This window comes from Polypterus senegalus, chromosome 18 (genome assembly GCF_016835505.1).
Source record: "Polypterus senegalus isolate Bchr_013 chromosome 18, ASM1683550v1, whole genome shotgun sequence".
NCBI classification, from domain to species: domain Eukaryota; kingdom Metazoa; phylum Chordata; class Cladistia; order Polypteriformes; family Polypteridae; genus Polypterus; species Polypterus senegalus.
Window position 1 is genome coordinate 47,463,936 of NC_053171.1, and position 26,520 is coordinate 47,490,455.

General features: G+C 37.6%; 1 protein-coding gene across 1 annotated transcript in view; it reads left to right on the top strand.

Annotated features, from left to right (window-relative positions):
- The first annotated feature begins 6,931 nt into the window (after positions 1 to 6,931).
- wdhd1 (WD repeat and HMG-box DNA binding protein 1) overlaps positions 6,932 to 26,520 on the top strand; it is an 87,061-nt gene continuing 67,472 nt past the window's right edge. Inside the window, exons 1-8 of the mRNA XM_039741940.1 lie at positions 6,932 to 7,206; positions 7,878 to 7,974; positions 12,186 to 12,297; positions 18,020 to 18,171; positions 19,294 to 19,405; positions 21,083 to 21,133; positions 23,980 to 24,075; positions 24,769 to 24,861. Of these exons, the coding sequence (XP_039597874.1) occupies positions 7,898 to 7,974; positions 12,186 to 12,297; positions 18,020 to 18,171; positions 19,294 to 19,405; positions 21,083 to 21,133; positions 23,980 to 24,075; positions 24,769 to 24,861 (693 nt within the window). The 5' untranslated portion in view covers positions 6,932 to 7,206; positions 7,878 to 7,897. The remainder of the gene's footprint in view (positions 7,207 to 7,877; positions 7,975 to 12,185; positions 12,298 to 18,019; positions 18,172 to 19,293; positions 19,406 to 21,082; positions 21,134 to 23,979; positions 24,076 to 24,768; positions 24,862 to 26,520) is intronic.

Here is a 26,520-nt window from a genome sequence, read left to right on the forward strand (position 1 = left end):
ACCAGCTAACACTTTAAAAATAAAGTCTGTCTTTAAAATTACACATTGGCTTTGTAAAGCACCTTTTAAGAAGCAAACTCTATACAAAACACCATCTTAAAGCAGTGGAAAGTGAGGGTCTGGGAGGGGAGAAGCTAAATTTATGTTCAACCTAGGTTCACTTAATGGAATAATAATTATGAGTTAAGAATAACTGAGAAGAGCATGTCAATTTTAGGAAATGTATTTAATACAAAATAAGAATATTCCACTATGACCAATAAGAACAATAAAGAATCATTTAATAAAATTTCAGATAAGTAGAAAACACTTTCAAAAAGATAATCAGTTGTTAAACATCTGGAAATGAATGCCAAAAAGTATGAGCAACAGGTCACTTAAAATTTAAAGATAAATGCAAACTCATTTACTAAAAGCAAATTATTTATGTAAAAACTAATTTATTTCTTAGAGGTGTATTACGAGAAATTACAACAGCAGAAAACAACTCCACTTAACATCAGAAAATATAAAAAAATGCTACCTGGTAAATGATACCTGGGGAGGCCAAAAGCACTTTAGCTGCATAACTCATATTGTAAATCTGAATCCAAATGTTAATATAAAACAAAGAACAGAATAAACTGTTGAACTAAAGAAACCATCTAAAACTTTAGAAGTCTGTTGGGGGTCAAACAACAACTTGAAAGTAAAATAACCAGGACATAACAAAGTCCTAACTAAGCCAGGAGTCAGCAAAGAAAAAAGCCATACTCCGAACTCCAAAATGACAGCAAGACATTTGCAGGGCAGAAATCAAAAACCTCAGTTGAAGAATAAATTGTAAAAGGATTTTGGGCTCTCGGAGTGCCTATCACCTATATGTTAGCTCTTTTCCTTGAGTAGTAAAGTTGTATTAATATCATTGGAATGGTAATAAGAGGACCGAGTGTGAGAATAGGACACCATTTAAGCTTAAATGGCTTAGTAAGTGATAGCAAGACATCATGAACAAAAGGGTGGGATATTGTTGCAAAGAGAGAGGAATGAAAGAGTAAATGAAGAAAAAAAAAAGCCAAAATCATGGGCCCGGCTAACCCATATGTCGTGGAGCAAATATTTACATCGAGCATAATTGTCCCCCAGTACTCAAGTGAGTTTTTCAGGATGTCACAGTGAGCTATCCCAGATTACTAAGCCTGCTCTTATTTGCTTGCCATACCGCCTGTATATCCTTCATCATTAAATACTTAACACATCATAGTACTTTATTATTTTATTTTCTTCTATTGGGTAAACAATGTACAACACAAGATAAGGCATTATTTGGTACAATTGTGAGAAAAGAAAGAGCAGAAAAGGCCAGTAATTCCCACATCTTAAAGTGAGCTCAAAACAAACAAAAAAGTATGGTAAATATCATAGGCACTTAAAATAAATTATGGATTGTAGATATTTTTCCTTTGTAATCAGTCTAAGCACATTTTGCTTGGATGAGCTACATCTCATGCTTTTCTGTTATACTGACTACACAATGACAGTTTAGATAAGGTTAAATATTTAAGTGTAAAAGCAATGGAAAAAATTTACTTCTAGTGTGCTGAGTTCTTTTTTAATAACTCATTCTGAAATAATCCCCCAGATAATTTCAGTGCATTAAGGTATCTGAGACACTACTTGAGTCTTATCTGTCAACTCCACAAGGAACACTGAAAGACTGCCTTTGGGTCAGAATGACACTATTGTGCTGTTTAAAACTCGGCTATATGGTCCTCTGTGGAGATAGTTATTAAACTTGATCGAAGATTAGTCAGTTTTAAGCAACATTTATTTATTTATTTATTTTGCAGAAGCAGAGACATGAACATGAATATTAACAAAGTGCCATAACTATTGATCAATTCAAGCCGTAGAATTAAATATTAATGCATTGATTCTGATCAAGTTATCATCCGTCAGTTATCCTCATCCTTTTTTCGACTGCCCAATCAATTATCCTGATTCCATGTCTAGTCGTTCCAAATCAATACTTACTTCCAGGCAATGATTCTATATATGGTCATGCCTAGAAAAACAAGGGCATCACTTCTACTAATACGAATTACAGGACCACTCCTGTAAAGTATGAGACTCCACAGACATTTAGTATTTAAAATGTGCATTAATGTTGCTTGGAAGTTGAAGTTTTTAGCATTATTCTTTAGTAGTTCATTAGGTACTATATCGGTATATCAAATATATATAAATATTGTATATATGATATATATATTCTGTAAATCTGGCCATTATCATTAGTTACATTTTATTGAAGAGTGTATTCTTTATGGAAGACACCTACCAACACAATTACACTACCAGTCAAAAATTCTATATACGAATACATGGTTGCATGTTTTATTTATCATCCATCTGCTCACATTAGGGTGTTTCTAAACTAAAGAAAGGGTTCCTTAAGGTTTTCTAAAGCACTGTAAGGTACTTAGAGTTGAGCTTCAAGAACCCTGAGCTTTGCAACAGTTTTTATACACATGAAAATGAATGCTGTTAAATAACTTGCATTGCTGAACTAGCTAAGGGACTGGACAATGTTATTAGTATTTATGTATATGGCTGATACCTTTATCCAAAGTGATTTGAAACATTTGAAATACAATTGGTTACGTTTCTTTTGTTGTTCCACTTGGAGTACAGGCAGGTGAAGTGACTTGCTATGGGTCACACCGTTTAAGTAGTGGGATTTGAACCCACATCCTCATGATTTTTGGTCCAAAGCCTTAATCACTACACCACACTGCCTGATGTTGCTGGTAGCTTTCCCCCAAGTAACCACGTTTGCCCTTAATCTTTCAAATTTCCATTTGCTAAAATATCAGTTCCATCTCTCCAGATGACTACACACCAGCTTGGTCACGTGATGAAGTATATAGTTAATACCATAAAATATAATGCAAAATACTATATTTAAATGTTTAACTGTTTCTAAAGTATAAATCCAAGCCAATGCAATTCTTCATTTTCCTTTTTTAATAAAATAAATGTATTTGTAGCTACAGAACTGCAAAGGAACAGGTAAGTAAAAGATAATGCATGACTTCATCAAGGCTTATTACAACTGGTGGGTTTTGGAAGTAAAATGACCAGCTAACACTCAAACTAGGATAGCTGAGGAAGAAGAAAAATCCAGTATATTATCTATGTCAAAACATTATTCCATAGAAGTTTTTAGAAAATCGCAGTTAATGACACAGCTTCAGTACTGAATGAGGACTAATTTTTTGAGTGACAGCTGGTAACCTGCTCAAATGGTTATGCAACTTGTGCCTCTGCATTGTTTGATTGTATTATTTGGGATATAAATGTAAAAATGGAGTAAGTATGGTGAAGGACTGGTGTCACGTACAGAGTATGCGCTTGTCCTGGGCTTGAGGCCACCGTAAAATAGAGAGATACTACTATATTGTAGCCCATCCCCTCCTGCTAGTTGAAATGTACACCTATTCAATACCCTTAAATATAAGTTCATTTTAGGAATAAATATGTAACAGAAAAAAATGACTCACTGTCCTTGGAGAATGGCGGGATGCATTAATGGTGTATGCTCACAAGATACAAGCATCAGAACCAGTCATACACTGACAAAGGCATAACCAAGCAGGCAGTGTGGTGTACAGTAGTTTCTAAGGCACTGCACATTTCATTGCAAATTCAGCAATTCAGTTCACTAGGCCAGGTGCTTAACGTAATGATGCTCTGAGAACAAAAAAGAAAAGGAATAGTAAAAGGCATAACATACAGTATTGTGAGTTAATGCACAGGCTTTTAGGCCATCACAGGAACCCGGGTGGAAGAAGAGTACTCACCCACCCTGCTGTCCTACTCTCCTCTGTAAAATTTCAAGCATCTGTCTCTGTTGATCCGTTGCTTCTCACCACGAACAAAGGGGAAAAGGAGAATCCTCACCTTCTCTTTCTTTGGAATAGCTCCCAAAAAAAAAGTATTTCAATTGTCGTGCACTTTTCATATCTACTAATGGGATTCCACCAGTATCTTCAAAGAGTGGGCCTGATGGCTTTCCACCCTGAAAGATGGCTGGGTGGAGAGTCAAGCTACCATTTTAACATAATAAAGCTGAAAACACGTTCTTCCTGTCATTTATCAGAGTTCTTTCCTTGGAGGACCATGTGATACTACGATTTAGGAGAAAGAGACAATTACTGAGGACACTATTTAAGATCAGCATCAAGTCCAGTTATGCATGCATCACTACCTTCAGTATCACTCTGTGTAACAAGATATGAAGCCAATAAGGTGCTTAATTGAGGCAGTATTATTTCATAAATATTTTACTATGCCAAGCTTCACAAATCAAATATTGTTCGTTCAAATGCTGCTCTTTATTGTTATCTACTGTATGTGGAGTTTGCCCATTCTCCAAAGTTTGCATGGGTTTTCCTTCCACATTATCAAAGATATGCAGATTGGGTTAATTCCTGGTTATAACTAGTACAAGTGTGTGTGTGTGTGTGTGTGTGTGTGTGTGTGTATGGGTGTGTACTTGTGTGGCTCCTTCGATGAACTGACATCCTGTTCAGGGCATTTCCCGCCTTGGACCTAGTGCTGCCAAGATTAGACTTAGCCCCTAATTTGGACTAAATGGGTCTGAGAATCTAATTTAATAAGGCTGGATTTAGTTAAGATAGGTTTTATGCTGGAGAAAAAATTAAAATACAATTTCTCAATCTACATTTCAATTAAAAAAGAAGCATTCTTTCCATGCCAAGCTGTCAATTCTCCTGTACATCACCAGCCACTGGTCCATTTTCTGAACCTTCATTATAAAATGTAGGGATTCTGAAGGACAAAACCTATCCAGCGAGCCCCAAGTACAAGGCAGGACCCAACCCTGAAGAGACTGTTCATCAGTAGTGGGGTGCATAAAATAACAAACACTTCTAATAGTTTTTTTATATCACTTCTGTCTTTTGTGCAGGACAGGCATCTCATGTCTTTCAATGATTTTTCTGCTGTTATTATCCTTCACTTTTACATCATGTCCCAATGCACAATAATCTCATTCATAATATGTATCACTCACCTAAACCATACCAGACTTGCACTAACTGCTGACCGTAAGACTTACATTAACACAGTGAACATAGAATCAGCAAGGAAAGAGTGCAATTAAAAATGTGAAATCTGGCAATGAATAAATATCAAGAAATAAAACAAAACTATTAATTACACAAGACAATGAAAATATAAATAATTCAAAGAAAATTAGAAAATACTCAAGACTAGGCAATGAATTACCAAATGATCTCATTTATCCGGCTCAGTATCACGTGCCTTACAGGTGTGGTCACACAAAGGTGGGAACTGAACTATTCTTGTGGTTGACAGTAATATTTCAGCCAACAGGCCGCACACCATAGCAAACCTATTTTTTCATCATAATCATTTACATTTTGTTTAATGAAAACATTCAAATACACCTCTCAAGAAACTCAATTATTTCTTACTTTGCAGTGGCTCATCCAACTGTAGTGGCAGATATTCTGTTTTGCTTGTCTTAGAATACTAATACACATAAAATATATTTTTTACATTTACATTTTTTTTAGCAGATGCTTTTATCCAAAACAACTTACAAAATAGATCAACATAATCAAGCAAACATCAGTCTGGGGGACTATTTGGGAACAAGTGTTACAGGACAAGGTTGCAAAATTGATCATCACAAGTGATGAAAAGAAGAAAAAACAACCTAGCTACAATTCCTAGTTAGCAACACCTACCTGCTAATACCAGGCAGAAGTTCACTAAACAAGAAAATCTTCAAATGCTTCTTGAACACATTGAGGGAATCAGCATTTGGAATGGAGATGGGCAGCTCATTTCACAAAGCGAAGAGCTATGCATGAAAAGAGTCTGGACTGAAATTTGATACCACCAGAGCTGGCACCAACAGACATCATTAACTAGCAAACCTGAGTGGTTGAGAAGGAGCATTGGACCTTACAAGAATCTCCATATATGTAGGCGCTGATCCACTGATATTTAATAAGACGTTTAATTTAATGATATACAATGTGTTTTCTTAACTTTGCCATTACCATATTTTGTTTAATCTATCCATCAATTTTTAGAACTGCATCAGATCAGGATTGTGTTGGTTGGAGACTTAACAGACACGAAAAGGTGAAAGGTAGTAACTAACCTTAAATGGAAGTCCTGTCCATCATAAGACACCCTTTGATACACTTTTGCTCATACCGATTTACAATTAATCTTACTGGCCTAAGTTAACTTTTGTGAATTTAATATGATAGGTTCAGATTTAAACCATTAAAGAAAAAAAAAATATTTGTCATACCAATACATGATTTCTACAGGATGTATTACTTAAGTTACCATTACCATCAGCCTATCAATTTCCCACCCCACATAATTCTAGTGCAGGTAACCATACCAACTTTTTTCAGTAAAATATTTCATTTTTGTTACATGGCGATGTCTCTGTTATTCCCTTCTTCAAAAACTGCACCTTTTATCATGGTATTCATTATTATTATTGTTATTCCCTGGCTTCTAATATCCAAATATTATCCAAGCAAGCATTATAATCAACCATGTGCACGTTTAAAAACTCGGGTAATATGCACGACTAGCTAAAGTTGTTAAAATAAAAATCATTATAACACAATACAGAACTTAACCAAAAGCTGCCTTAGCTCATTTCTTTAACATTTGAACGGGAGCATCGTTTGTTCTCAATAGAAAAAAAAATCGACTACTTAAGATTTAAAGGCGATTGCGTCTCTAAAAGTAATTGGCGAGTAACACTCAAAGGTAATTGGTGGGCTTACGACGCCTTTCACAGGTGATTGGTTAGTTATAAAATATTTGACGTACGCTCCTCCCATATTACAATTAGGGATAGTTGCAATGATAGACTTGGAAAAGCTACAGTTTCAAGATGACAATACAAACACACATCACAATAATTTTATGTACCGATAAGTACTCCCACTACAAACCAAATGATACAAGCACAGCATTACTCTTTTTAATTTGAACGTTTTCCACGCAATATTATGGTTGGTAGGCGGATCGAGTCGCGTGTTAGTGACGTCAGTGGCGGGAAACGTGAAGTGAACTTTACTGTAGTGAATGAGTGGTGGGCGCGAGCCGAGGTTCTTAAGAAAAGTGTACTTCAGTTTAAACCTGGTAAGTTGTTTGCAAAATCACATATCAGCAACCGTAAAATGTAGTTTACTGGTATCGTTAAGTGGACATTTAATAGATCGCTTTTGTGCGCGAAGAAAATGAATCCTGTTTGATACCATAGCTGATATGGCGGATACTGATTAAATGAAAATGGCCATTTTTTCACGAATTTGTGTAAATTTGTGGCATGAAAACTAATCTACAGTTTTAAAGTAAACTCAAGTGACATTTCCAGCGATGTTAACCTGCCGATTTAATTGCTTGTATTGTACGACTCGGAGAATGATTCTTTCTGATCGCTCCCACTCTCCGCTGTTTACAGTGGCCTGCTCTGCAAGTTTGATTTGAACCTAAACTCTTAGCTCGCGGGATAACTTTCTTGTGCATCTTCTTTTTGTTTTGAGATTGTAACTGCTCATGCATTATTCCAGTAAGTGAACTGGAGCTGTCTTTTTTTTCATTACTTTAAAATTATAATCTGGCAAATCACTAATGCCACTACAGTGTAGGGTTTTAGTTTTAATGAAAGTGAGTCTCTACATACATTTTCCTGTTTCTATCAAATACAATGTGACTCTGTTCATTAATTATTATGTAGGCCTTATCATTTTATGGTTGTCAACATGCCATTCTGTTGTGATTGTTAATTTAATGTTTACAATTTTTTTCAGTTTTGTGCTCAGGGTAAAGTATGACTGTTGATAAGAAGCCCATAAGATTTGGACACACAGAGGGACACACCGATATCTGCTTTGATGACACAGGAAAGTAAGTTGTATTAATTCTAAAGAGTATAATTCTTGGTCTAGAATTATCTGGAGCAATGTTTCTCTTATTAAACAATATTTTTTCGTTATTCACATCAATTTACTTGATATATTAATCTAAAACAGGGGACCTTAGTTACGTTCCTGGTGTGCTAGGGTTAATTCCAGCCAGTTTCCTAATTAGCACTCTGTCCTTGCTGATAATGAAACCTGATATTTAACTCTATGCCTTGTTGCATTCATTAATCAAATCAAATTTTAGTTGATTTTATATCAGAGGTCCTTATATAAAAGTCCTGGAGGTCAACAGTGGCTGTAGGTTTTCGCTTGAACCAATTTCTTAATTAGAACTCATTTATTTACAAGTAAAGCAATTTGTTTTTGGGCCTAATTTTAGTTATCTTACGTGTTACAGTTCAGAACCCTTAATTGCCTAGTTTTTAGCAGCTACATATCAGTTTTAATTGTTGCCTGTTTTCTTAACCAGATGTTAGTTAATGATGACGAATAATAACCAAGAAACCAACAGCTTACCAGTTAACGTGCTTCTTTTTAAGCCTGAAGTATCTGTGTTAAAAAATGTTTAGAATTTAATAAAAGAGGAATTGGAAGGGCCGTTAAATTTAAATTTGTTTTGTTCACGTGGATAATGTGTGAACTCCATCCATCCATCCATCCATCCATCCTCATCCGCTTATCCGAGATTGGGTCGCGGGGGCAGCAGCTTGAGCAGAGATGTCCAGACTTCCCTCTCCCCGGCCACTTCTAGCTCTTCTGCAGGAATCCCGAGGCGTTCCCAGGCCAGCCGGGAGACATAGTCCCTCCAGCATGCCCTGGGACTTCCCCGGGGCCTCCTCCCGGTTGGACGTGCCCGGAACACCTCACCAGGGAGGTATCCAGGAGGTATTCTGATCAGATGCCCAAGCCACCTTATCTGACTCCTCTCGATGCGGAGGAGCAGTGGTTCTACTCTGAGCCCCTCCTGGATGACTGAGCTTCCCACCCTATCTTTAAGGGAAAGCCCAGACACCCTGCGGAGGAAACTCATTTCAGCCGCTTGTATTTGCGATCTCGTTCTTTCGGTCATTACCCATAGCTCATGACCATAGGTGAAGGTAGGAGCGTAGATCGACTGGCAAATTGAGAGCTTTGCCTTACGGCTCAACTCCATTTTTCACCATGACAGACCAATGCAGAGCCCGCATCACTGCGGATGCCGCACCGATCCGCCTGTCGATCTCACGCTCCATTCTTCCCTCACTCGTGAACAAGACCCCGAGATACTTGAACTCCTCCATGTGGGGCAGGATCTTGCTCCCAACCCTGAGAGGGCACTCCACCCTTTTCCGGCTGAGGACCATAGTCTCGGATTTGGAGGTGCTGATTCCCATCCCAGCCGCTTCACACTCGGCTGCGAACCGATTCAGAGAGAGCTGAAGATCACGAACTGATGAAGCAAATGGGACAACATCATCTGCAAAAAGCAGTGACCCAATCCTGAGTCCACCAAACCGGACCCCCTCAATGCCCTGGCTGTGCCTAGAAATTCTGTCCATAAAAGTTATGAACAGAATCATTGACAAAGGGCAGCCCTGGCGGAGTCCAACTCTCACTGGAAATGGGCTCGACTTACTGCCGGCAATGCGGACCAAGCTGTGACACCGGTTGTACAGGGACCGAACAGCCCTTATCAGGGGGTCTGGTACCCCATACTCCCAGAGTACCCCCCACAGGATTCCCTGAGGGACACGGTCAAACACCTTTTCCAAGTCCACAAAACACATGTAGACTGGTTGGGCAAACTCCCATGCACCCTCCAGGACCCTGCTAATGGTGTAGAGCTGGTCCACTGTTCCGCGACCAGGACGAAAACCACACTGTTCCTCCTGAATCCGAGGTTCGACTATCTGACGGACCCTTCTCTCCAGGACCCCTGAATAGACTTTTTCAGGGAGGCTGAGGAGTGTGATCCCTCTGTAGTTGGAACACACCCTCTGGTCTCCCTTAAAGAGGGGGACCACCACCCCGGTCTGCCAATCCAGAGGCACTGTCTCCGATATCCATGCGATGTTGCAGAGATGTGTCAACCAAGACAGTCCTACAACATCCAGAGCCTTGAGGAACTCCGGGCGTATCTCATCCACCCCTGGGGCCCTGCCACCAAGGAGTTTTTTAAGCACCTCGGTGACCTCAGTCCCAGAGATGGGGGAGCCCACCTCAGAGTCCCCCTGCTCTGCTTCCTCATTGGAAGGCATGTTAGTGGGATTGAGGAGGTCTTTGAAGTACTCCCCACCGACCCACAACGTCCCGAGTCAAGGTCAGCAGCGCACCATCCCCACCATATACAGTGTTGATACTGCACTGCTTCCCCCTCCTGAGACGCTGGATGGTGGACCAGAATCTCTTCGAAGCCATCTGAAAGTCGATCTCCATGGCCTCCCCAAACTCCTCCCACGCCCGAGTTTTTGCCTTAGCAACCACCGAAGCCGCATTCCACTTGGCCTTCCAGTATCTATTAGCTGCCTCCAGAGTCCCACAGGACAAAAGGGTCCCGTAGGACTTCTTCAGCTTGACGGCATCCCTCACCGCCGGTGTCCACCAACGGGTTCGGGGATTGCTGCCATGACAGGCACCAACCACCTTACGGTCACAGCTCTGGTCAGCCGTGTCAACAATAGAGGCACAGAACATGGCCCATTTAGACTCAATGTCCCCCACCTCCATTGGGAGGTGGTCGAAGTTCTGCAAGAGGTGTGAGTTGAAGCTACTTCTGACAGGGGACTCTGCCAGACGTTCCCAGCAGACCCTCACAACACGTTTGGGCCTACCAGGCCTGACCGGCATCCTCCCCCACCATCGAAGCCAACTCGCCACCAGGTGGTGATCAGCTGACAGCTCCGCCCCTCTCTTCACCTGAGTGTCCAAGAAACTGTCTTGAAGGAAACTATAGTGTAATTAAAATTTATCTTGGATGAATGAAAACACTAAAACGCCAAATAGTTAATTTACAAGTTTCATTATTAGCATGTCTTCTAATTAGTAAACTGATTGGAAGGAAAACATACTGTCCCTGCAGGACTATGATTTTTGGACCTTTTCTAAAATAAGTTATGAATCATAAATGTCCGGTATGCGTTTCCTCCTCATACTTACACGGTTGGCTAAGGGTCGTGCTGTTGTTTTACAGACAGATACCTCAGCCATTTGGCTTTATTGTCCTTTGAAGAAAAAAGTGGCTTACATTTTGTACTACAGTCTTGTATATAAAAGAAAAACAATTTTAAATGTCTTTTTAATGTTGTGATTTGTAATATTTCCTAATAAAAGAAAAATGTGTCCTTTATTTAATCATCATTTTTGCATTGCTGTTATAAGAGAGTTTTTTTTAATATATTAATGTGCTGTTGTGGCTGGAGAATTTGGATTTGACCAACCAGGATGTTGGATAAGCACCTGCATACAACTTGTGCTCCATTTAATAAAAAAAATAAAAAGTAATCGGTAAAAATGATAATAATCTTTTAATATTGGGTAATATGTGTTAATATTATGAGATATCCTTTCTCTGACTTATAGCTCTTTAAAATCTAAAGTCCATTGCACATCTATATCACTATTTGTTTAACATAAGCTTGATTTCAATCAACCGGTCTCAGATTTCTGATTTACTTATAAGAAGGAACTTATCTTAATAGTCCGTGTTTCCAGTATTTTACGTCTACCTGTTGCATTTATTTAATAGTTCTATTAGCCAGTCTTTTCCATGAGAGTAACATTGAATTGAAACCTACTCTGCATTTTTATCCAATGATCTCTGGATGCATTTACCTTAAAACATTTTATAGAGAGGAATTATTTTAGACAATTCATGTTTGTGAAGTAAAAATTTAGCCAGTAACAGGCTGTGAGGACATTTAATTTGGGTACTGTTAAGTGCTAAATAATACGTTTAAGGGTATTTCAAATGATTTATATGTTATGGTGCTTGATATTTTTGTGATTTTTCTTGAAGCAGTCGTGCACTGCTGAATTCATGAGAATAGGAACAAGAAATTTGTGTGTACATAGCATTTTCTTCACCTTTATATATAATATTATGAACCTCAAAACCAATGTAATTTCCTTATTTTTTGCCTTGTTTAGTTTTAATAGAAAGTTAATTTTTACATTTGTTTTGATTATTCATGCTTCTTTATTTGTTTCCCTTTTCAGCTATATTGTTACCTGTGGCAGTGATGGGGATGTGCGGGTCTGGGAGGGTCTAGATGATGATGACCCAAAATCCATCAATGTTGGCGAAAAGGCATATTCTGCAGCATTGAAGGTAGGCAAAGATGGTGGTTTGGTTCAAAGTTTATTTTAGCTGTTTTTTTCCTGCATGAAAAGTCATGAAATTCGATCTTTTTGAGCATTTCAAGTTTAGTGCTGGACATTAAATACTTGTTCTTTAATAATAATCTTAAGAACATTACTGCCCATCCTTTTGATAAGTGATAAATTCCTCTGTAAAGTATATTTTAACCAGCAAGGTGGTCCATAGCTCAGCATTGCTGACCTGTATCTCTCAAATCCAAATCCCAGCCTAGTTACTGCCAATGTAGCATTAATATTTTCTCCCACTTTATGAAGGTCGTCCTTCTAGTATTCAGATTTTCTCACTTATCCCAAAGACATGTTAAAACTAGCAACTCCAAACTGGCCTACTGTGGGTCTTTGTATTAGTTTCTCCTGTGGTGGGCTTGAGTTCAGTTCTCGATTGGTTCTTGCATGGTGCCCAGTGCTGCCCAGGCTCTCTGGCCCCCACAACCCTAAACTTACAGATGACTGATATATGCAAATTCCAGTATTTAGTCGTACTTGATGCGCTTGACTTTTAGTTTTGTGTGTGAACTGGAGTTTTTGATTTCCTCTCCCCTTTCTTTAAATTCCTGGAATTCAACTTACTATGATACTATAAGTAGCTTTCAATAGCTTGGCTGTAGAAGTTTAGGTCTTTTCATTTCTGTATGTATGTACTGTAGATGCTCCCAGACACTGGCTTGAAATCTTGATCCATTCACTGTTTTTCTGGTGTTTGTTTGTTCGTTCTCATTGTCTATGCATCAGTTTTCTATGTGTACTCTGATTTTCATCTTAAACACATGGCTCAAGGGCTTGTGTTAAGATAACTTGCGACCTTTCCCAGTGTGTTTTTATGCCTGTGTTTGTGCTTTTCAGTGCATTTACATGAATGTACAAAGCTTTAATAAGGTGAGTAGCTTGGATAAAGCAGACCGTAGTTTCTTAAAAAAACCCATTTATATGCAAAAGTCCATGTACAGAGTTTTCCTTTAACAAAATGCTCCAATGTCATAGACATGCACCAATAAAAGTCATTGCCAATGGCTGTCACAAATCCAAAAGCAAACATTGAGTCTGTGTGTCCCAGGCATTGTGGAGTAACTTATTTACATTACCCATTACTTACCAAAAAATGTAACTATTACTTCTTATAAAATGTTACGTGTTATCAAACAGTGCGCTACTTTGTGTTACGTTTTCTTCTTTGGTAAAAACTGGACATTTGACTGGCTATCATTTTTTATTGAATCCTAAGCCCATATATGAACCTACATGAAACTGACCTGAAATACAGCCAAATTAATTCAGGCACTTTATTAATAGGACTCTGTTACTGGGCTGCACACGGCACACTGTTCTGCTGGGCTGTGTATGTTACTTACACCCAGGACTTTTGGGATAATAATAACACAAGTGTTTTTATGCCAATGAAATAATTATTGTATTCGGTTACTCATTACTTAATGAGTAATCGGACCACTTAAACCACGTTCAGTTTAACGCATTACCCTGTTGTTCTTGAGATTGTGCTGCTGAGCTTAGCATTGTACGTTCAGCTGATTGATATAAATTTAGCCATTTCTAAAGTATTGAGACATATTATTTCTTCCAAGAAAAGGAGTAATGCAATCACCTGAGCATTTGCCTCAGGAAATTGGTATTTGTTAGCTTCAGATCCACCGCTCCGCCCTAAGGATCTTCACTGGTATCCGGAAGGTTGCTGGTTCGAACCCCCATTACTTGCTCCAGGGGTGCTGTACAATGACTGACCCTGTGCTCTGATCCCATCCATCCATCCATCCCGCTATATCCTAACTACAAGGTCACGGGGGTCTGCTGGAGCCAATCCCAGCTGACACAGGGCGCAAGGCAGGAAACAAACCCCGGGCAGGGTGCCAACCCACCACAGGGCACACACACACACCAAGCACACACTAGGGACAATTTAGGATCGCCAATCCACCTAACCTGCATGTCTTTGGACTGTGGGAGGAAACTGGAGCGCCCGGAGGAAACCCATGCAGACACAGGGAAAACATGCAAACTCCATGCAAGGAGGACCCGGGAAGCAAAAACAGGTCTCCTTACTGCGAGGCAGCAGCGCTAACCACTGCAGCATCGTGCTGCCCGCACTAATCCCAAGGGGCAGAAAACTAAAAAATTCATAATACAAGAAATTCTATAAGGTGAAACAATGAACAAAAAAATAAATGATAATGTAATCACCTGAGCATTTGTCAGGAAATTGGTATTCTTGAACCCTTCCACCATCTTTTACCCATGGCTGCTGAAAGTGTGTATGAAGCAAAGACACCTGCAGACTATGAAATCCTTAACTGTAACCCAGATAAGAGTTTACATAACCAAATAAGCAAATTACTTGCTGAGAAATCTAACAGTGCTAACCTGATTTCTTAGAGACTAATATCCCGGTTTCTCTAACCAGAATAAAGGATTATAGGGCATTTTAGAAACCAGAGTTCTGTGCATAGCCGGCTTATTATAAAAAGGCATGTAAACTCACTAAATGTGTTATATTGGCTTCTGTCCTGTGGTAGTTCTTCCTAGATGAGGTTAGTCTCCCCAGTTTCTTAAAATTGTCATGCAGAGATACAGTAAATACACATTAAATCGAATCATGCTGTTTAAGTATTGAAAATTGCTCAAACAATTTTTTTTTTTTAATTTTGCACTAAGTCCCAGGACCAGAACTAGGAAGTTAGTATTGAACACCATCATCCAACAAAGCTACAATACAAGGTGAGACACAAAAATAACCGGATTGGTAAAAAAAAATATTTATTGATGAATTACAGCATTCTAAACATTGTCACCTTCTATATACTCCCGCTCCATACGTATCTTCCATTGATTGAAACGGTGTTGGAAGTCTTCTTGCTTGAGGCTCTTCAATAGGCTTGCCGTTTATGTCTTCACTTTATCCATTAAAGAAAAATGTGTTCCCTTCAGGTCACTTTTGATTTTCGGGAACAAGTAAAAATCACAGGGAGCCAAAACGAGCAAATAGGAAGGATGATCGAGGACAGGAATGTTTTGTCAGTTTAAAAACTGCTTTTATTGATCTGTTCTTAACTCAATTTTTTCTTTTTGTAAAATTTGATTGCTTTGTATGGATTGTAATAAAATTAATAAAAATAAAAACTGCTTTACAGAAAAAGCATTACGAGCATTGTCTTGTCTAGCTGTTCACTTTTTTCACCTGACATTGTTGCGGCAACTCGTGTAGCGATTGTTGTGCAAATACTGGGATATTCACAGGATATTCCTAGCTGGTTGGCGGCATTAGAGAGTGTGTAGGAGGGGATATATTTCTATGATTCACATCCAGCCGACCACCAGATGGTTTTCCAGGAAAGCCCCAAGCCCAGTCAGGTTATTTTTGTGTTGCACCTCGTATGTTTCTGCAGTTTTTCTGCTGTTATGCACATTTGTAAAGCCATATTCCACAAAACTAATGAAAACAACTAAATTCAAAAATGGTGCCATGAAGAACAGTGTTTATTGTCTTATCTTTAGTGTGATGACCCAGGCAGAAATGATTGACCCTAAAATGCCTCAGGCTTGTTGATGGCCTTCTCAAATAAGCTTTGCATACTGAGCAGGAACCAAGTAAGCCAACAAATTCCATTGGTGGTCCACCGTCAAACTTTGGAGAATAGTTAGTAGAAATAAAACCCAAACCTTTTTTTTTTTTTTTTTCCCCTGGTTCAAAGTTATAGTGGAAAAGTGACATAGTAGTGTGCAAATCTTAGGCACTTGTGAAAACAATACTATAATCCAAGAATGCTTTATAAAGTAATGCCATGAATAGTTTTGTATTAATTAATAAAAACAAATAAAGGTATTATATGGAGTGACTACCCTTCCGCGTCTCTTAAGTCCACTTGCATGCATTTTCAGAAGGTCCTCACATGTTAGGTTGTTCCAAGCCTCTTGGAGAACTACAGTTCCATTTCAGACAGCTGGGATAAACCAATCAGACGTCTCCCTAATTGTTTTGTATGGTAGATACAAATCTGCCTGTACTTCTCAGCAGAGAGTGTGCCATCAATTTTGAGCAAATCATTTACTTCATTTGTAGAAATACAACTCTAAACCTCACTGTTTCATGCAGGCATTCATTCACGCACCATTCTCCAGTCTTTTTGTGGGCAAACAGCCTTGTGTTATACACAAAAATTTCCAATTTTTACTCTGCAGAGAGCCTGTTGCCATTTTTCTGCCAACCAAGGTCATATTTTTACATGTGTAGGTAAGTTGTTTGAATTTATTCTTACCTCAGAGAAATGGCTTTTTGATTACAACTCTTTCTTGAAGATCACTTCTGATAAGACTCCTGCAGACTATAGATGGGTATACTAGCTCCCGGTGATTTCTGCCAGTTCTGTGCTGATAGCAGTTTTGGACAGCTTCCGATTTAAAAGGGAAGAAAGCTTGATGTATTTACCATTTGCTGCACTAAGTATGCCAAGAAGTGCCTCTGGGGATCTTTTCTGTCCACTGCTATCGGGCAATTCAGTACTTCCACCCAATGTACAGTTTAAGTTCCTTTTGAAATTTCTACACAATATCTATTTATTTTATTAACTTATAGATTGATTGGCAATATTATCTGTCTTGTGAGTTCATATTCTTGTTTTTTATGTTTCTCCTGCTCTATGAATGTGAATTTCCCCTTGGGTTTAATTAAGTTATCTAATCTAAATTTACATGGCCAAACAGCCTTACTCGTTTGTTTGTGCTTCTGCAGAAGAACTTGGACAGAACATCTGGAGAAATTTGCTGTTAAATTTCAGCTTGGGAGAGAGCTTGGTTATACAGGATGATCACCTTGTGTTTTATTGCTAAGCTCACTTTTGTCATGTTGTAAGTTTTGCAAGTTAAACTGCCACATCTACTGCAACCTCACCTTTTTAGCGTGGCTGGCCCTTGTCCAATTATTCTCTCCACACAGCTGTTTCTGTTTCATTTTATCAGTTTGGTTCAACCTACATATGATGTCATTGATTATTAGCACCTGTCTGTTATGTTGGCTTAATCAAGCATAGATCTCATGTTTTTTTAACTGGATGGTAGTCTGTTATTGTATTAGTTTGTTTATTTAAGCACATTCAAAAACTTTATTGTATTTCCACACCTTTTACAAGAGGAATGTTTGGGATTCTCAAATGCGTTCTTTTCTATTGACACACTAATTCAGAACATATGAAAACACTATCTATGACATATTTTTGTGAACTATCTAAAGTGCCTGAGAGTTATTTCTTTTTCACATTTCTCTTCACAGTTATAAATAAAAAAGAAAAACTTTATGCAGCTTTATTAGTTGTTAGGTGGTCTATAATAAACTGGAATGTTGTCAACTGCACATTTTGCTTTTAAAAACATCTGAAAATAAGATTACAATGGTGATTTATAAGTAATACATATTTTTTTCCTTGGTTTATTCTAGCAATGAATCATCAAAGCCAAGAACTGTACTTTTTGTAATTATTGATTAACTTCTTTAACCTGATTCACAGTATCTGTTTCAATTTGAAGTTTGTTTTTAGTTGTGAATTTGCTGCGTGCAAACAAAGGGCAATTGTAATTTGTATTTTGCAGATTTTTTTTTTCTTTTTCTTTTTAAAAGGCAATCAATGAATCTTGTCAAAGAAAAATATTTTTCTTTAATACCCATTTAGGGCTCAAAGCTGGTCACAGCAGCATCTAACAACACAATCCAGGTCCACACATTTCCTGAAGGAGCTCCAGATGGTATTCTAACCCGATTTACTACCAATGCCAATCACGTGGTGTTCAACGAGAGTGGGACTCATGTGGCTGCAGGTTCCAGGTAACAGAAAGACAGACTGTGTTTTGTATGTAAAGATACTAAATCACAAATGGGGTTGCAGACCGATAGTGGAAAAAATTTCTGCAGATGTTTCCAGAACATTACAATTCAGTGTTTCAACTTTCAGATAAATATAGATTAACTGGAAAAGAAAAAAAGTTTTTATACTGAAAAATACATTTTTATTTGGGCAGAAATCTTAAAGGACAGTCAAGGAAAATGTTGTCCAGTACTGGTCCTGTGGTTTTTTTTTTTTGGTTTTTTTTTGTTAGCGACTTCTAGTTCCTCTTTTCTTTTTCTGCTCTGCCATACATTCTGCACATGTACTCAAATACTGTATATTTAAATGTAAAAATATTACTTTTTTAGAAAAATTAAAATATTTTCTGTTCACTGTTTCTTTTTTGTAAGTTGTTTTTATTTATTAACATGTTTAATATTGAGCACAGTTGCAGGTTAATTGACAGCCAGTCAGCTGTTCTTTTCACTTCTTTGTTAATTCCTTTGTGGGTAAAAGCTGAATATTTATGTTATAGGCATTCGATTTAGTGATCACCATGAATGCATAACTTAAAATGGTTTGCAAATTATTTTTCTATTTATTATTATTATTATTATTATTAGACATCAGCTTAAAAGTTACATTTAAATATTAATTGTCATAGGTGTGGGCAGGAACTGTCTTTCTCTAGATCTCTTCAGTATGACTGACTGTATGAAGAAGCTTCAACTCACTTGGGCCAGATACTTGAGTAGAAAAAGCTACCTGGGATGTTAAAGTATCTCCATACAAATAATATTTATACACACAGAGACAGTAAATTAGATCTTTTGTTCTGATTGTGAATTATTCTTTCTTGTTGCTTCACTACTTGTTCTCAGTGAATAAAAACTCACTGTACATTATTTCGGTGCTTCTAATGCTTGTTGGAGTGGCAGAATTGTTAAATATATCCGTGTGGCACTTGTCAGATTTGTCATTTGTTTAATGTCTTTTAACTTCTGTGATGAGGTGACTGTTTTTGATTTTTTTTTTCTAAAAAGCTAAGATAGCTTGCTTAATGAGCAGTTAAAGAGATATGGCCCATTTAGCAAATCTGAATTTACCGTTTTTCTTTTTAGTGACTTCATGATCAAAATTGTCGATGTATCAGATAGCAGTCAACAGAAAACTCTGCGAGGCCATGACGCTCCTGTACTGAGCATTGCATTTGACCCAAAAGATGTCTATTTGGTGAGGATGTAATTATACCTGTTGGTTTCTGGCTTTAAAATGCGCTGGTTTATTTGGCACTTGGTGGCTGTTTAACATACTTTAATGACATAGTAAATGTACAGCTAATTTATAAAAAAAATCCCATCCTTTTCATGTCATTAGCCCTTGTTTTACTGTAATATTAAACTAGTAAAGAGTGAAAATACGTCGGTGGCATCAAACATCAATGAATTAAAATGATTTATTTTCTTTAAGTGTAATTTTTCCTACAGACATGTTAAGAGACCAAGTTTATAAATGGGATTAAGTATTAGGAATTTGTTAAGAAAACAAGCACAGTGACATTGTCCCCTTTTTATTTTGTAGACATTTTAATTTTGTTATTCTTTGATGACGTGGTAGCATAGCTGTTGGGGTCATGATTTGATGTTGGTCCCAATTACTATCTGTTAAGTTTTCATTTGCACTATTTCAGTGTGGTGTTATTCCGGGTTCTCTGGTTTCTAAAGATTAACTGGTGCCTCTAAAATTGTCTGTTGTGGGGTCAGTTATTTGGGATTTCTGGGTTTCTGTTGTATTATGAAAATCCTTTCATCATAGTTTCAGTCTGTGGAGTTATAATCTTCCTAATGTGTCTTTATTCTCCTAATGCCTTGTACACCTCTTTTGGGTGCCTAGGGGGCACTCCCTCAGCAGGCTCCTCTTGATCCAGAGAAGTTGCAGTTCTATCCCAAGATCCTCATATATTGTACAGTTCCTCACAGAGAGTGAACTGAGCACCTCTGTACTTATACCCCATTTTGACCATTTGTGTTTTCAATGATATTCCTTCACTCACTATTTAATGCTCAAGACCATAGGTGAGGATGGAAACTAAAGATGGACAGATTGGAAAACTGACTGATTTGTCTGAAAACTTATCCTGTCCTCCATTTCCTCAGTCTGCACTGAATTAGTGGTTAATCTAATGATCACCTCTCTCACGTATAAACAAGAACCCGATATACTCTTCCACTTGGTCTAGCTGCTTGCTTCTCACCTGAAAAGAATAGGCCATGCTTTTCTGGGAGAGGACAACATCTTAGGTTTGGAAGTGCTGATGCTTCTATCACTCGCATCACACATAGAGATAAGCCATTCATGTAAATGCCTCCAATTGCTATCTGATGATGGCAAGAGGATAATGTCAGAAATGTGACTCTTCACTCCTCACACTGGAATCTTTTCAATTCTCAAATGAACCTTTTTATCCTGTCAATGAAAAATCATTATTGGGCAAGGAGACTTGATGGACCTTTGATGGAAGTGCAATAGACACTTTATGTAATAATATTTCTTACCTCACAAATATAGGGAACAATGGTACACAATAGTGACCCTGGATCCCCATACCTTTTTTAGCTCCTTCCACAAGATACTATGGACTATATGCTTGTGCCCTTTTTCCAAATCCACAAACCACATGTAGACATGATGAACACATTCCCTTTATCCCACAAATATCACTATAAGAATGCCAAAAGTTGGTTCACTGCATTGTTCCTCCAGGATCTAAGGTTCTTCTGTCAAACAAAGTGTCTGTTCCAATACCCTGATGTAGGCTTTCAAGGAAGGCTGATAAGTATGATACTGTAGAAGTATACAAGCATTTTTTTTAATATGCTTAGAATTTAATACCTTTTTTTTAATGCTTAGGCATCTTCAAGTTGTGATGGTTCAGTGGTTGTATGGAACATCTCTGATCAGGTAGGTGTTATTTATTGTAATGTGCCTCATCAACTGTCATGGGAATGCCGTCTTTAGGTTTCCTAGTATTTGTATCATACAGCATACGAACCTGCTTATGAAATGGGAAAATTACATCTGTGTAAATCCCGGTTGGGATTAGGGAGTAAATTTGTGTAGTGTTATGCAGTCATTTTCACATGCTCACTTATTCTGAGGTTGTTGTCACAGTAGTCTGTAAATAAGTTTTGTTTTAATGATTGATATTTCTTGTGAAATATTAAAATGTGAAAAATGTTTTATAATGCAGTAGTGTATATCAAACATTGTATTATATTATAAAATAAGTCTGAAATATATATATTTTTTTCCTCACACACATTTGCCTTTTAATCCTGGTTAGGGTGCTATTTTTGTGAAGTTTGTACATTCTCTCCATATTTGCATAGAATTTTCTCCATTTACTCAATTTTCCTTCTCCGTCCCTAAAATATCTCTGCTAGCTTAATTGACGCATTTTAAATTGACCTGTTGTGATTATACCTTGCGATTGGCTGATGTCTCATCCATGCTTGTTTTCTACCTCATGTCCAGTGCTTTTGGCCTAGATATGGGCTTCCTTCAACTCTAAAATGGATAAGTGAATCAGGAATGTACAGGTGGATGAGTTTGCTTCACTATTCTGAAAATTAGTTTTTTTTCTGGTACCATTAGCTATTGCCCTAGGGTCATTGAAATCAGATGGACCTGAACAAAATTTAAACTGTGGTGGATACATAACACTTCTAATGCCACATGGAAAATTAATTATCATATAAATTAAGGTTGTTTTACTCATTGGAAGAAAAAATCACTGTAATTACCTAACATAGCTCTAAAACTTGAAAGTACACCATATGAGAGATGAGCACAGAATCAATTGAGATGGCAAATGTTTGTTACAAAGGATTTTGCTGAGAAATAGTGCCATATCTGGGATGATGTGTGCATGATAGACCCCATAATAATCCAATGAATAGCTGCTACACTGATATCAGGGCAACAGAGATATGAGCTATGAGGAAAGCCTGAGTATCTGAACTTCATGTTAAACAAATGGAGATTAAGAATCAACATTACAGAAGTATTTAGATTTATCAAGAGAATCAGTAAAGTACATGTCAGCTATGATTAGTTTATGAACATGAGCGTAGCGGTACAGGTTGGTGCTGGAGAAAAGTGAATTTCACACATATGCTAGGAAAGATTTATTCCCATTACGAATACAGTAACTTATTCTTCAATGATACTTCAAGGATTTTCAAACATTCACTTAATGATATTTTAAGAGAATAGGAATTTTAAAAAATATGTTGGACTAAAGGCCTTGGCTTCATCATAGCTGTTATGTTCTAAGGGTGCTTAGCAAAAGTCAGTATACATGCAATACATGTAAGTGTTTGAGAACAAATTGAAAAGTAGAGTGGGAATAAGAGATTAAAAGAAGGCTACATGGCCAAAACATTCAATCTCTTACATTTTGAAATGTGGGAATAACCATGATTTTTTCATTTTAAAATCAATACTGTTTTTAGAGAAACACGTGTATTGGAATGCAATCATAAGATATACATGCAGAAGTTTAGTTTAAAATGAAATCCTTCATCTACAAGGAAATGGCACAAACACTAGGAAATCTTAGCTGAAACTAGAAGAATGAAAGAATGTGAATGAAAGGCTAATCAGGGAGTCATTTGCACAGAAGCTAAGCTATGTGTGACGTTATGATTGCTTAGAAGAAAAATACATAGAAAAGGAAGAAGTGAAAAGTTGGCCCAGTGGTCAGATGAGCAGGCCCAGTGTAAAAACCCTGAATTGAAAAGAGCTTTGAGATAAAGCAGGGAGTTGTTAACTATATTAAAGCTAATGAAAGGTTGAGAAGTATGAGGACAGTGGAAAAAAGTGCCTCTTATACACAGTCAAAAGCAATTGCTACTAAATGTAATGCAAGTTCAGCAGAATAAACAGATGCCAAACTGTTTAAAATCCTGTAAGCTGTTTTCCTAACAAGTAAAAGGTAAAGTACCACTTTCGGTTAGCAAAAATAGCCCAAAACTTGATAGAAATCTATGTTTTGTACCTTATATTTGTATGCAAAATTTGGTTGACTTAAGTGAAAGCGTATTTGAGTTATATTGTTTACATACATACAAGCACGCACACACACAGATAGACACAATGGTATTTTTTCAGACCCAGGGAAGTCTAAAATATTGAGATTCGTCAAAATCTTGAAATAGAATTTTTGGAGGTTTCCAAACTTTCCCTATACTTCGTATACACGAAAGTCAGGAAGATCTAAAACATCGAGATTCATCAAAATCTCAACATCGAATTTTTGGATGATTACAATATTTTCCCTATACTTCGTGTACGAAAAAGTATAAAGGAAGGGTTGTTCTTAACAGAAATTGAAGAATGAGAACTGACTGCTATGATTCCTGTTAATTTAGTCTAATATAAAAAATAAAAAAATCTCGAAAGTGGTGATTTATTTTATTTCTTAGGATTAAAACCACCTCCTCGTTTTTTTATTTTTTTTATTTTTACCTTTCAAAAGTAATTTGGGAGTAAGCTGAGATAGTGGTTAGTAGTGGGAACTTTGCTTGTTTTAGTGTGCAGCATGGTGATGTTGCCTACCACACAACTCCAGGAAACTGGTTTGTACACTTGGCCTGGTAAATAAATTAGGTTGTATGTAATTTGTATGTTCTTCCCATGGCTCTTTGAAGTTTTTGCCTGGGTACTTCCTGTTTAAAGTGTTATAATTTTGGTTTAATTTTGCCATTGCAAATTATGATTCAGTTTTATTGAATTTTTAATATTAGGCTCGGGTAACCACCTTGAAGTTGTTGCAGAAGTCCAGTGATGTGAGCAATGCCAAATCAATCTGCCGCCTGAGCTGGCAGCCCTGCAATGGAAAGGTAGGCATGCTACTGCTTTAAGGAAAAAAATCAAACTTGCAAAACCTTCCAGAGTCTGCAGTGTAATCGTGTGTATCTATAAAGATGTTTATTGATTGACACTCCTTGATGTACTATATGTATACATGATGATATGATACTGATAGTTTGATTGTAAAACATTTGAATTTAAATAAGTATAACCAAGTGCCTGTATTATTTTTTTTTTATTATTTTGAGGTGGTGTAGCTTTTATTCATCCCTTAGTATTTTAATCTCTAACATCCTTAATTACATTTGTTTTTTTTTTTTTTTTGCAACAGATATTTTGCAGAATTACATATCACAATTTACTTTTTTCCATTTAACCCCAAACTTTGACATTCATAAATTTTTTTTTTATATATTGTCCTGTCTTTAGTGATAGATATAATATTCTAGGCATGCAGGCAGACATTAACTTTAATGTCTAATCTTTGCATTTTAAGGCAATATGGTTTCAGTAGCTAAAGGGCTTCATTGTTGGTTAACAAAAGGGATCAGACAGACTAATATTTTTTAGAAATATTTGCAGTGAAAGCCCATTGTTAAAAATTCCAACTTGGATATGAGGGTCTAGATTTCTGAGTGAATTAGGACAGTTTTCACCAGGTAGCATGCTATAATGCAGACATGTTCAACTAAAGTTTTTGTTGTCTTTCATTTATTTGCCAGTTGCTAGCAGTTCCAGTAGACCAGGCTGTTTATCTGTATGAGCGAGACTCCTGGAAAGAAGTTGGCAAGCTTACAGATGACTTCATCAAACAGGTAAGATGCTTGGTAACTAGTTTCTAGAATTATGATTTTTGGAATCTTATATTCATTGCCTGTGTACTATAGGAAGATGTTTCAATATATGGCTGTTGGTGCTTTGGGGACATAGTCTTCATAGCTTCTGCTTTTTTGATAGACTGTATTCATGCATGACATGTCTGTTCCTTGATGCTGGAATGTTTTGTTTAATAAAGTATGTTTTTAAGTAGATGAGCAGAAAATAGGCAATGTTAGCATAGACTTATTCACAACAAGTCAATTTGCAGTCACCAATTAACATAATGTCATGCTGTTGCGCAGCTAAATCGCACTAACAAATAAAAAAAAAACTATTGACATCACACTGGAGGCAAGTCAGTATAAAATTGATCTTTGGTCTGCTGTGGAGAACAATACAAATTTCCATACCAGATCGGTCGAGCCCCGGATTAACAACAACCGCCACCAGTACTGTTAGCCAACAGGGTGCTAGTGGAAATTGGGCTACAGTTGGCTGAAGGAGAAGAAGAGGGGGAGACGTGTCCAGAGGCAGGAGGAGAGGAGAAAGGTAAAGAGAGTGGAACTGAGGGTAGGAGCTTTGAATGTTGGCAATATGACTGGTAAGGGGAGAGAGTTAGCAGATGAATGTTGTTAGTGCATATGCCCTGCAAGTTGGGTGTGCAATGCATGAGAAAGAAGATTTTTGGAGTGAGTTCGATGAAGTGATGAACAGTGTTCCCAAGGGACAGAAAGTGGTAATTGGAGCAGATTTCAATGGACATGTTAGTGAAGGGAACAGAGGAGACGAGGAGGTGATGGATAATAATGGTGTCAAGGAGAGGAATGAAGAAAGTCATAGAATAGTGGATTTTGCCAAAATATGGCAAAATACAGCCACCATGGCTGTGGTGAATACATATTTTAAGAAGAGGGTTGGAACATAGGGTTACGTACAAGAGTGGAGTAAGATGGACACAGGTAGATTACATCCTATGCAGAAGAGTCAATCTGAAGGAGATTGAAGACTTCAAAGTGGTGGCAGGCGAAAGTGTAGTTAAGCAGCATAGGATGGTGGTCTGTAGGATGACGTTGGAGATCAAGAAGAGGAAGAGAGTGAGGGCAGAGCCAAGGATCAAATGGTGGAAGTTGAAAAAGGAAGGCTGCAAGGTTGAGTTTAGGGAGGAGGTGAGACAAGCACTGAGTGGTAGTGAAGCGTTACCAGACAGTAGGGAAACTATAGCAGATGTAGTAAGGGTGACCGCAAGAAGGGTGTTTGGTGTGACATCTGGACAGAAGAAGGAGGAAAAGGAAACCTGGTGTTGGAATGGGGAATTACAGGAGAGTATACAGAGGAAGAGGATGGCAAAGAAGTGTGATAGTCCGCAGGTTAGGGTAATAAAGGATAAAGATGGAAATGTACTCACAAGCGAGGAGAGTGTGTTGAGCAGATGGAAAGAGAACTTTGAGAGACTGATGAATGAAGAGAACGAGAGAGAGAGAAGAGGTTGGTTGATGTGGAGATAGTGAATCAGGAAGTGCAACAGATTAGCAAGGAGGAAGTAAGGACAGCTGTGAAGAGGATGAAGAATGGAAAAGCCATTGGATGTGTTTAGGAGAGATGGCAGTGGATTTTTTAACCAGATTGTTTAATGGAATCTTGGAGAGTGAGAGGAT